This window comes from Parasteatoda tepidariorum, chromosome 6, assembly GCF_043381705.1.
Source record: "Parasteatoda tepidariorum isolate YZ-2023 chromosome 6, CAS_Ptep_4.0, whole genome shotgun sequence".
In the NCBI taxonomy this organism is placed as follows: domain Eukaryota; kingdom Metazoa; phylum Arthropoda; class Arachnida; order Araneae; family Theridiidae; genus Parasteatoda; species Parasteatoda tepidariorum.
The window spans coordinates 42,426,875-42,440,371 of record NC_092209.1 but is presented as its reverse complement, the minus strand read 5'-3'; the positions used below and the strand labels follow the sequence as shown (position 1 = coordinate 42,440,371).

Below are 13,497 nucleotides of genomic sequence, written 5' to 3'. Positions count from 1 at the left end.
ATTTTTTTATTTATTTTTAACTGAAAACTGGTTGTTTAATTCGTAGTGATAAAAGGGTAACATGGCCATTACTGTCCTGTAAAAAATTACAGTACTTTTTGCCGTAATAATCAACTTAAAATCACTGAACCAATCTAATTAAATAAATATTACTGTACAAGCTACGGTATAATATTTACGAAAAATTCACCCCAAGTGCCGATACTGTAATTAGATACGGAATTTTTTGCAGTGTGTTCAATTTAAAAGAACTTGTAAATAAACAAACGTGATTGAGCTTTTGTGGGTATTTTATCGACCCAACCCAGGCTGAAGAAATACACATTAAGAATATGCTTTTGATTTAGTAATTATTGTCTTAGGAAATCTTTATTGACATTACGTCACTTAATTGAAAGGTTAAAACAGCTATCTATGCTTTAGAAGTCGGAAAACCTAGTCAATTATTGCTCCAATACTGACTTCTGCTCGTCAGCATATTAGGTGTAAAATTTCTCCAACAGTGACTTTTGTTCGTCAGCATATTAGGTGTAAAATTTCTCCATCAGTGACTTTTGATCGTCAGCATATTAGGTGTAAAATTTCTCCAACAGTGACTTTTGATCGTCAGCATATAAGGTGTAAAATTTCTCCAACAGTAACTTTTGTTCGTCAGCATATTAGGTGTAAAATTTCTCCAACAGTGACTTTTGATCGTCAGCATATAAGGTGTAAAATTTCTCCAACAGTGACTTTTGTTCGTCAGCATATTAGGTGTAAAATTTCTCCAACGGTGACTTTTGATCGTCAGCTTATTAGGTGTAAAATTTCTCCAACAGTGACATTTGATCGTCAGCATATAAGGTGTAAAATTTCTCCAACGGTGGCTTTTGTTCGACAGCATATTAAGTGCAATAAATATTTTTGCGACGGGTTAGCTTTAGAAAATAGGAACAACTTTAAGATTTCATTTGTGCGCAAATGTTAAAAATAATCTTGAATATTTAATTTTTTTTTTAAGTTCGATATTAAAAGGTGTAATAGCCCAGATCATAAACCAGGGCAAGCCAGATTTTACCCAATTAGGATTTACTATTTCTGCCCTTCTCTTGTGTAAGTAAGGTAGCGCTAGGGAAGATTGTACACATATAACGTTCGGAGAAAAGAGTAGGGGAGAGTGGGGTCAATTGTAACGGGGTACGATTGTAACAGAGCAAAAATTTCGAGTGTCGGGTTCTAGATTTGGTTCCCAGGTGGCGCACAAGGTGTATTTAATAAATCTACATGTACACCCCTGATGGCAACCATTTTTATGTACTTTTGAAAGAATTACATCACAAAAGATATTTTCACGCCACGCAAGTACTTTTTTTGGTATTATAATATTATATTGTAACAAAGTAATTTTGTTTAAACAAATAAAAATTAGTAACCGAATATGTAAGTGGACACTTTAATTAACATTTCAATAAAAAAAAAGATTAGTTTTGCTAATTAACTAGCATTGTTTTTAACAAATGAAGCTGAAATGGCGTCTTGGGGACAATTGTAACAATAAGTAAAGGGACGATTGTAACAGCTGAAAATAAATAATCTTATGTTTACAAACCATTACTTAACTCTTTAAGAACCACCAATAGTTTCCTATATCATTTATATTATGTTGCATGTGCATTATTTTATTTGTCACCTTTCACAGCATAAATTAAAATTTTTAACCCCTTAAAGTTAAAAGTTTAACCCTTTAGGTCTCTGCTCATTATTATTTTTACTCCTAAAATATCACTACTATTTTGATCAATAAAAAAATATATCACAACTATGATAATATGTATAATTAACTATGTTTTAGTTGAATTTATGAACTGTTACAATTGACCCCGTAAGTGGGGACAATTGTAACAAGTGCACGACTGTCAAAAATTGTTAATAACTAATATAATAATATTTAAAATCAGGTATTTATTTTTTTTCTAGTTGAGGATAGTCTACTTTACTCGTCTGTCAATTAATACTAATAATATATTCGATTTTTTGTTAGTTAAAAATAGTTAAGTAAAAAACGTTACAATTGACCCCACTCTCCCCTACACTCATTGTGATAACAGGTAATGCATAACAACAGCACTGAACGATCTGTATAAACACAAACGATTTGTAAGTATAAAGCAAGTATAAAGCAGATCTATTTTATTTCAATGGTCGTGCCTGAATAATAACTCTTCCTCAGACTAACGGGAAATTAAAATATCTTAGAATTTATTTATTCCTATTTATTTACGATTCTTGTTTAATAGTGCTTATACCAACAGTTCTTTCTAAAAACGGTCATGTTTAAATGAAAAGCCGTATATATCTAAACAAAATGGGAGAGACTACAAGTCTCATGCTAAGAAAGAATGGAATATGGTATCTATGTTAGAAAATAGTTTAAGTGTTTCCAGAAGCTAAAATAGAGACTAACAAAAGTTTGCCAACGATTCAAGGATCGTTAATCCTTTTCAGCCTTTCTGCAAAATTTAAATTCTTTAATTATTTCACATAACGAACTCTTCAAGTATTAGGTTGAAACATTCACTGCTAATACAATAATATTTGCTTACAAAAACATTTTAAAATTATTATTCACGAGTAATTATTTTTGTTAACGATTGTAGTGTTGTTGTAAATTATAATTTCTCCTACCCAATCTCATCAACCTTGTTAGGAGAGATTGCTCAGAAGGAATTCTTGAATTTATCTCAGCTACTGTATTAAATTAAAGTATAAATCAATAATCAGGAATGATCACTAAAAATGCATATAAATATGGCAATATTATTCAGCAATAGTATAGAAAATATTTAAATTTATTTATTTTGTTCTTTATTTTGTTGAGTTGTTTGTAGACTCTTCCAATTTTGACTTATAGTGTTTATATAATAAAACATTGTCTATTTTAGGTAGTGCAGCTGCCGCAGCAAGTTCTAGTGGTGGAGGTAAGCATTAGCCTCTGTGTAAAGTGTAAAACGTAACAAAACGTGCTTTTTAACCCTTTGCTGGTTGTATGTCTACTCTCAGCCAAAAAACGCTTTCTTACCGTTCCAGTCGTATGTCTGCTCTAAGCCATCGCAGCAAAGATGTTAGCCACAGCTTAATGGCAAACTACATATATTGCAGCACTCTGAAAATTTAAAGAGTAGAGATAGTTCTGTATGTTCAAACAAAAAAATTAGGCGGAAGAAGCCAAACTAATTATTTTTGTGACACATGTGCTCGAAAAACAAGGTTTCATATTGGAGACTGCTTTGAAAAATACCACACGATGGAGAACTATAAAATGTAATTTTTGCATAAAATATATTATTGAGTTACATATTTCTAAAGTTTCTAAGAGAATTTAAAAATTTCATTTTTCTTTCTTAATCTCGCATATTATGCTGTTCAAGTTCATTTACGTCGCACTAGAGCTGCACAATGGGCTATTGGGGACAGTCTGGGAAACATCCCTGAGGATGATCCGAAGACATACCACCACAATTTTGATCCTCTGCAGAGGGGATGGCACTCCCGCTTCGGTAGCCCGACGACCTGCACGCGAAGTCGAGCACTTTACGGTAGAACAGTTTAACGGGGACCAATACCGCACGCCCTCGGTCCCTACGCAGACTGATCCAAGTGGTCACCCGCCCGCACACTGCCCACAACCAGTGATGCTTGACTTCGGTGATCTGCTGTGAACCGTGTCTTAACGATCAGTCCACTGCGGGACCGCATATTATGTATTACTTACTGCTCGTGCAACGAAAATTAATTCCGACCAGCATGACACCCATGTATCAACTTAATACGATCGCAAAGAGTTAAAGTCCTAATTTTTTTAGGATGCGCATCAATTGATACTTTAATATTTTTCATTTATAAAATTCAAGTAGAATTGTAAATTTCGTATTAAATGCAATAAAAGAGAAATACGTGCAAAATTAAATTTATGGGTGATTACCTATATATCATTTAATAACCCCACCTTTCAGTACGCTACCTTCATTGGGTGACTATTTACAATAATAAAAGCTCTGCACAATTTTTTTTTATTTTTTACTAAATATTGTTTAACACCTAATTATTTTTTGTTTTGTTATAGGTAGTGCCAGTTCCTCAGCATCGTCCTCTTCTGGGGGTATGCATCAATAGTACATATATGAAATGAATAAAAATTTATTTGAGTAATTAAATATCTTGCAAGTAATATATAAAATAAAATAAATCTAAAAATAGACGTCTAAACACAATATAAAAGGTGTTTTAATTCAGATTGACGCTTTTCAACAATTGCACGTGTTCAATCTTCTAAAAAGAGTCGAACACGTGCAATTGTTTGCATGTTTCAATACTCCGGATCAAACAATAATAATTTTAAAAAAAACACTCTGAACCGAAAGCTCATATTGAAGCTCAATTCTCTGTTAGCCGGACTACAACCACCATTTAAAAATTGAAATAAAAAGTTCCAAATCAAAATCACGGCCGTGTTACCATGGGCTGATGGAGTCGAAAATTCTAGTGTCATATATGATACCATAGGTTGTGAAAATAGAATCGCGTTAACCCTTACAGACCACGGTTCTTTAAGGGTTAAAATAATACTTCCCCATATTTATGAGCAGAAAAAAGATCCAAGTGCTTGAATTTTGAATTTTACAGAAACAGGTTCAAATAATCCACTCTATAGGATCAAAAATGTTCGCAGATTTGTTTCTTGAAACTACATTTTTTATTAATCGTAACTCGAAGACTTTGCTTTATGTATATGTGATATACATATATATCGTATTGAAGTCGTAATTTTAAAAAAAACCGTCCCCGATTAATTTCCAATTTAAACTATATATTCAGAGGAATATTATTTACATAAGTCCAAAAGATTATTTCGATTTATTGCGTATTTATAGTTATCATAAACAAATTTCAGAGAATTCTGCTTGCGAATTTTAATTTTTAAACAAAAATGCACTATTTTTGAAAAAACCGGTACAAATGCTTGCTTTATCTGCCTCTAGAGCGGTCTAACCTGGCAAGCCAACTGAAATAAACTTGATATTTACTTTATATGCAAATTTTTAGTTATTCAAAATAGTTATCTCATATTATTTTGTTACTGTATTTCTTACATGAGGTGGATTTAAACAAATGATTATAATATTATTTTTCTTTCACAGGTAGTGCTAAAACGTCCAAAAGTAAGTAATAAGTTTAATTAGTCTCATTATTAACAAAATCAAATCGTCTAACATAGTTTATGACTGTCAAAATCGAAAAATAAAATAATGTAAATAAAAATTAGAATTTTAGAAAAAAAATTATCAATTATGGTATATATAAATAATTTATTTAATACTTTATTTGATTTCATAATTAAGGCCCACATATATCCAAATTTAATTTTAAAACATAATAATATTGTGCAAATTATTACAAGTTTTTGTTTTAGATGTAATATATAAATAATTTTCATACATAATAAATTTTATAGTATATAATATATAATTTATAATAAATATTTTATAATTTATAATGCATAATATTTAACATATAACAAATTTTTTTACACATAAATAATTTAATATTTGTCAATTTAATAAAATAATTAAAATTTTTATAAGCACATGTTATTTAGTATGATTCTTTAGAAGGGTAATCTTTCATTTTATGCAGGACATAAAATAAAATATTGCCCTCTTGATTGCCTCTAGAGAATCATTTGTTTTAGGCAGACGAAGGCAAGCAAAAGTTCTATTTTAACTATTAAGCCTAACATGAAACGTACATCTTGCTGACTTAAAAACTGTTTAATAAATATGTGAACTGATTCCGATCTTAAAGTCTTAGAAATCTTGAATTTTCATTATAAGTTTGGTTCATTCGTCACTTTAATTCCGAAAATAAAATTTGCGAAAAGAGAATAATAACAATAATCTTTAGAACACAATAACTCTAATAGTAATAAAAGATTGCCCTTCTAGAGGATCACTTGTTTTAGACAGACTAAGACATACAAAAGTTGTATTTTAACTATTATATCTAATGTAAAATGGAAATTTTGCTGATTTAAAAATTGTTTACAAAAAATGAAGAAAGATGATTCAGACCTTTAAACTTTAAAAAGCTCAAAGTCTTGTTTGGTTCATTCGTTTTTAAGTTACCGTAATTCCAAAAATAAAATTTTCGAAAGTAAATAAGTAAATAATATTTTAGATTCCAATGACTCTTGCCCTCCAACTACACAAAGTCTTTATTTATCTACAAAGTATGTCAGTACTGCGCTTAACATTTTCATGTCATGATTTGTTCAGGACGGTGTTTAAAATACTTTAACAGATTTCATGAGGGCAACTTTTGCACCAGTTAACCAGAATAATATGATTCGACTGATTGTTGTAGATAAGATTTCAACAAAGCAAGCTCTAAGCTCGCTGTAGCTACGATTTTAACTCTAAATATTTTTACGCCAATGGGATACCAACAAGTGACAAAGTGTGGGAATCTCTATCCTGATTGGTTGTTGAAACGTGGTATTTGTTTACATTAGCAACTTTTCTCTCCATTCTATTCCATGCAAGCCATCCCCATCAATTCTTTTAAATAACATATTCTATAACTCTTACACAAAGATTCTTTCACAAGGATTTCAATTCTTTCACTATACATTTCTTATTTAACAGAAAAACTGGCGTGCAGTCACGTAGAACATAAACAAACTAATAGTGCATCGAATTTGCCAGGTACACAAAACAAAAATATATCATGCTTACAATCAATCACATAAACAAATAATAAATCTAAGTTAAGTAAAAGGCGTAGACGAGGAAGAATTATATTAAAACAAATTCGATGCGCGATACGGCTCTGAATTAAATTAACTTCACGTTAATCAACATTCTAACTTATGTGGAGAAACTTAGCTCAACTTTAACACGAAATCTTGCTTATAAACGATCATCTCTGGAGTTGACATCATAGATCACATGTGTGGGTATCTGTGATCTTTTTCCTCTTGAAGTGCAAGTACCCAATTAATTGCAGTATTGTACGGAATGCATACCTTTTGAATCATTATACTTGTGCTTATAAAGAAGAAGCGAGAAAACAAAAAGAAAAAATAAAGATCACAGATATTAATTATAAAATATTTACATTTAATTTCTAATAATCATACAAAACTAACGAGAACAAACTAAATACTACAAAATTATTTTCTATTGCAATATTCAAAATAATCTTTTTTTCACTCCTAATTTTTGTAAGATCGCAGAAAGTATTTATAAACATTACGTTTATATTACGTAACTATAAACATACATTTTTAAAGTCGGAGTTTGATGTGACCCGTTTACAATGTCAATTTTTTTTGGACCATTTATATATATATATATTTATATCTATCTATTTATTTGCACTGCATATATNAAAAATTCTATTGATATAAATATCTACAGAACACAAAACAGTAAACAGTGAATAAAAACATCATAATCTAATATATATATATATATATATGTTACGGCCAAACCCCGAAGTCCGGCCAGATCGCGAAGTGGCCGAAGATGGCTGGCCAAAGTCCGAAATTGTTCTTGATTTCGGGAATTGGCCGGCCAGATCGCGAAGTGGCCGAGGATGGCTGGCCAAAGTCCGAAATAATTGAAACGATCAGTGAATATTTTACTTCGGCGGCCTTCTATAATTATATAAATAATTCTTATAAATCTTTTAATTTAAAATATGAAAAATAGAAGTTTTTAAATTGTCTATTAAATAATCATTAATTTAATAATCATTATTAAATTGTCTATTTAATTGTCATGCATACCAAAGGTCTTGTCATACTAGGTCTAGTATGACAAGTACAACTGCCCGGTATGCATTTGCCCGGTATATCCTACACTGATGTTTTTTTAAGATCAAGTGCCACTGCCCGGTATATATTTGCCCGGTATACCCTACACTGATGTTTTTTTAAGGTCAAGTGCCACTGCCCGGTATACATTTGCCTGGTATATCCTACACTGATGTTTTTTTAAGGTCAAGTGCCCCTGCCCGGTATACATTTGCCCGGTTTGCCTGGTATAATAATTTTTTCTTCCAACTTTGGCTGATCTTCCCATGCCAATTCGCGATTTGTGCAGCCATTTTCCGAAATCACGAACAATTTTTGGACTTTGGCCAGCTAATTTACAGCGTTCTTGGCCATATCGCGAATTGGCCGACTTCGGGCTTTGGCCGTAGCATATATATTATATATATTGTTGGGATGGTCTGTGAGATTTTCAAAATTTTACTTACTGTAAGAAATTGACCATAAGCTAGAACTTTTATGCTTATTAACTTGCAAATTTATAATTTTCTGTGTTTATAACTATTAATAAACTCGATATAAAGTTATCCAATGAGCGAACATATAACGCACAGGAGAAAACCACTCCCTAGATTTGATCTCTCTTCTTTGCCCCACTTCAAACTTTAGAGTTCCCCACATATGAGTTAAACAAAGCTTTTCTTAGATATTGTATTTTTTGTATTTTCTGAAGTTATAAGCAGTTGGTCTCAAAAATCATAAACGGAAATTTAACTTCCCATCGGCATTTAAACCTCTGACGTAGATGTTTTATTAAACATATTTTTTATGCATTTTTCCTTATTTTGTACCGATTCAGGTCAAACTAAACAAAAAAATAAAATATTGAGCATTTTAATAAATTACAGTTATGAAATTCAGCATTAAACACCGGTGTCTTTTTCTGCGTTAATGGTAAAATCTTCAAAACATCGCTCACTTCCAAACAATATGTTTTCGAATATGAACTTAATTGCAGTTATTTAGATCTAAGAGAAAATTTCTTTGAAATTTCTTTAATTTTCAAAATCAATTACTGATAAATTTTTGAATATGAATGATTTTTTTCTTTCGAGACTACTTTTTTGGGGTTTTATATTTTAGTACAAATAAAAATCCGATAATCTAGCAGATTTTTTTGTAACTATTTGATTGATTTTTCATAATTAAAAACTATCAAAATTAATTTTTTACTCGTAATTAGAGAGTCAGAAAAAATATATATAAAATTGACACCTGTGTCCCATCCGCGTCAAACTGTTAAAAGCTAATGAAGTCAGCAGGAAGTATACTTCCCACGGTCTGTAAAGCTGTAAAATATTTTTTATTTGAAAAATACAATTACCTATAGTAACTTAGTAAGAGTTACTAACTGCAGTAATTCAGTAACTTTTAAAATTTAATTATTTTTGCAGAATGCGTTAAGAAGAAAAGGCTGGTAAAGAAAGGTGGAGGTGGAGTGGTTATTAAAAAGGAAGAGGAAGAAGGAGGAGGAGGAGGAAATTCAGGTGAAGTGATAATAACAAAGGAAGAGGAAGGAGGTGGAGGTGCAAAGGAAGGTGGAGGTGCAAATGAAGGTGGAGGTGAAAGTGGAGGGGAAAGTGGAGGTGAAAGTGGAGGGGAAAGTGGAGGTAAAACTATAATAATTATTAAAAAAATACTGGATGAGGGAGGAAGTGGAGGCGGTGGAACTGTAGTTAAGGAAGTACCTACAACTACTCCAGCTGCAGTTACAGCTACAGCTACATCTGCACCTGTCGAAAGAAGAACTGCGAGAATTATCATCAAAAAAGTGAAAAAAGTCTCTGCTAGTGGAGAAGGTAGTGGAGAAGCAGGAGAGGATTACGAATACGAAGGCGATGGTGATCAAGCGGACGCTTCCTACCACTATTCGAAAGAAGAAAGCAGCGGAGTTTCTTATCACTATTCGAAAGAAGAGAGCAACGGAGAAGGATTTTCATATCATTATTCTTATGAAAAAGATGGTGATGGAAACGTAGTTACAGATAAAAGTCTCGTAACAGAAGCACCCGCTTCGCCCTCAACTACAGATGATTACTACTATTAATGAGCTACTGTAAGACTAGAATGTTCTATCAACTTAGGTGGTTAAAACTGTGAAAAAATGCCTAGTGAGAAAAAGATAGTTTCAGCATATATTTTTTGCTTGTTTCTGTATGCACTCGAACAAGTCTGGAAATTCATGCTTTCTTTTCTTTTTTTTTCAAGCAAAAGACAATTCTTTAAAGCTTACCTGAAATTAAAATAAATTTATTTAATTGCCTGTTTATTTTTATTGTATTAGGTTAGCATGGTTTTTCGGAGCTGTTTCACCAAGGGAAAAAAGTGCCACAGTATAAGTTCCTTACCCTTAAAGCATAATATTAATTTTAAACTGCAAATGCCATTTTAATGTAAAGAATTATTTTTGCTTTAGAAGGAACTAATTGCTGAAATATTTTAAAAGTTATTGCTTTTTTTTTATAAATTGCCAATTTAGCGACAATTTTTCAACTAGATGAAAATTACCAAAATCAATGCCTTAATCTTAATGCTTACAAATTTTTTATGAGCTCAGATAATTCAGCGTTTCAGTAACTTTTTAAATATTTGAAAATTAGACCACCAACGCTTTTTATTTTCTCAAAACTGTGACTTTTCTCCATATTGCCTTTTTTTACGTCATTTTCAAAATAAACATAGAAGACCCTAGCTAAAAATCGGCTAAATTTGAGCTAACAGTCAAGAAAAACTGTTGCTAGCTATGCCTGTTATTTTTCCATTATAAAACCAGATAATCTTTCATGGCAAGATGGTTTTACGGTATAGTTTATAATTATGTGGGTACACGGTATAAAATTATAGCTTTGATGCAAGTGTAAAGCACTTAAACTGTGGCTTTTTTATTTTCCTAAGCGAAAGCGATTCGAAAAACCATGTTGAAATATCTAAGTACTGCAAAACACAGACTACAAACATCCTCAGAAGAGTTTATGAATTTGTCAAATGAAGTTTTTTTTAGTAAGGAATTTTTGAAAATTACAAGCTAAATCAAATTTTCTAACTTAATTTCGAAAAATCAAGTTTAACATATTTAACACTTTTTCCAAAGGTGGACTGAAACTATAAAATATTAAAGCACAAGGAATAAAGACAACAAAACTTAATATAATATCAAAAAGACTTTTCTATATCATCATAAATTTAAAACCAAAATTGGAAGTCAGAATAATAGCAGTTTACATTTTAAAACAACAATTAAACGCTCATTTAATGAACATTAAATTGAAAACCAATAAATTGAAAATCTTTACAGAGGAAAAACACGTTTGAAACCAGTGATTAAACACACAAACATAATAAATTTCTGCGAAAGTATTGTGTGTGAAGGTACAGTTCTGTGAAAGTATTGTGTATTTCTGTGATTTAGTATTGTGTTAAAAAAAACACATTTAAAATCGTAAGATAGCGTAACGTATAAGTCAAAAGCTCAGTAAAAAATATTATTCTTGTTCCTTTTTCTTACATAAACAGTCATAGGATTAATCAATCAATTAATTAAGTTTTTTTTAAAAAATTTAACGAATTTAATAATCTACGAAATTTTAACACAACTAATGTTAATCGAAAAATACGAATACTTGATGGGAAAAATACATGACATGAAAGAATCTCTTCCGTGAAAGTTGTAATGAATGAATAAAAGAATAAAAATTATGCATTAAATGAGTGTATGATATCATACCATTAATAATTGGCTACTTTGCGACAGATAAAATTTAACACATTTTCAACAGTTTAAACTTCAAAATCCACTTTTCCCATAAATATATTAGTTAGATATTTGTCTTACCAAAAAAAAGACTTATTTATTAAACAGTTTGTATAATACAAATGTAATTAATTGGTTTGTTTGTTTTTATAAAGTTTGTTTCATTAAATAATGCATATAAAATTTATAAAAGTCTTAGTTTATTTAGTCAATTTAATTTAATTTTACAACTGGTATTGAACAACCAACCCAGTTTTAAATATACGATTATGATTGTTCGAATACGTAGCCTTGTAATTTTGAAACCAACCCAGAAGGCAAGGTAACTCCTGGATCAAGCATTGCAACATACTAGCCTTGGTAGAGAACATTTTGATGGAACTAACCTGCATTTTCATTACATGAAGAGGAAAACCTCGGTGAATTAGACCGAGGGATTATATTCCATGATCCGTCAACCACTAAAGATATTTTACATCAGCACTGTGGTCATTGCGAGCCGGGTACAGAATTCCTATCAACCAGCCACCGCTGAGATTCGAACCTGAAGTCACTCCATTAGGAGGCGAAAGTTTTTCCCCTGAGCCACCGCGACTCTATTTAGTTAATTAAGCGATTAAACTATGTCCGTCTTTCAGAAAATGAACTAAAAATATTCTTTCATCCGATATAGAAACGGACATTTTTGTATGCCGACTATTATTTAAACTGGAGTAGATCTGATCGTAACTCTTTTGAAGTCTCTTTTGGACTCCCAACTTACTCCTTTGGTCTTTTGAACTTCATGGGAGAATTTATGTTCATAATTCTTGTAGAGAAATGTCTGGTCATGGTACTTCTGCACTAGATTCTATTGCTCTAAATTTTAGGGAATAAAAATAGTTTGTATATAATCGTGGTTTTACTCGGTGAAAAAAAAAATTTTGCTTTGAAAGATAGTTCGAAAAGTTTTGTTCAAGAACCTTCGCATTAAACAGTAAAATTAAAGTGAAAAACAACATGAATAAAGCATTAAAAAAGTTCAGAAGGATATATTATCGTTACTCTTCTACAAATAAGAACCTTCCTCAGTGACTAAACACCAAAACTTTTAGTCTTTAGACACTGAAAAACGTTCATTGAGGAAGAACAAAACGAAATATATCGGATTAAATTCTACCACTACTCTATTTAGCTAATTAACCAATTAAACTTCGTCCGTCTTTTAGAAAATGAACTAAAAGTAATCGTTCATCCGATAAGGAAACTGACATTTTGAATGCCGTCTCTTTTTTAGACTGGATAAAATCTTATTCTAACTCATTTCATCTCTCTTTTGGACCAATTTACTCCTTTGGTCTTTTGAATTTCATGGGAATACTTTTGTTCATAACTCTTGTAAAGAAATGTCTGGTTAGGGAACTAGATTCTATTGCCCTATATTTTAGATTATAAAAATAATTTGTATAATCGTGTTTTCACACGGTGAAAGGAAATATTCTGCTTTAAAAGAGTTTGAAAAGTTTTGTTTAAGAACCTTCGCCTTAAACTGCAAAATTAAAATAAAACGCAACATGAATAAAGCATTAATAAAGTTCAAAAGGATATATTATAGGTACTGTTCTCCAAATAAGAACCTTCCTCAGTGACTAAACACGATAACTTTTAGTCTTTAGACACTGAAGAAGGTTCATTGAGAAAGGACAAAACGAAATATATAGCATTAAATCCTATATATTTTACTTTGTTTCATTTCCATATATATTCATTATTTTTTTTTCCCTAAAATTATTTAAAGAATCAGTTAAGATATATTTTTAATAATTTTTTTAAAAAATTGAAGAAATTTTCGTAACACAGAAAACATCCATTAACATCCTTTAAAAAACTCCATTTA

The 13,497-nt window shown here is 30.9% G+C and overlaps 1 protein-coding gene across 1 annotated transcript in view; it reads left to right on the top strand.

Annotated features, from left to right (window-relative positions):
- LOC107440889 (uncharacterized transmembrane protein DDB_G0289901) overlaps positions 1-10,133 on the top strand; it is a 113,936-nt gene extending 103,803 nt beyond the window's left edge. The window contains exons 48-51 of the mRNA XM_071182269.1: positions 2,922-2,957; positions 4,103-4,138; positions 5,178-5,198; positions 9,265-10,133. Coding sequence (XP_071038370.1) covers positions 2,922-2,957; positions 4,103-4,138; positions 5,178-5,198; positions 9,265-9,917 — 746 coding nt within the window. The 3' untranslated portion in view covers positions 9,918-10,133. The remainder of the gene's footprint in view (positions 1-2,921; positions 2,958-4,102; positions 4,139-5,177; positions 5,199-9,264) is intronic.
- The last annotated feature ends 3,364 nt before the right edge of the window (positions 10,134-13,497 follow it).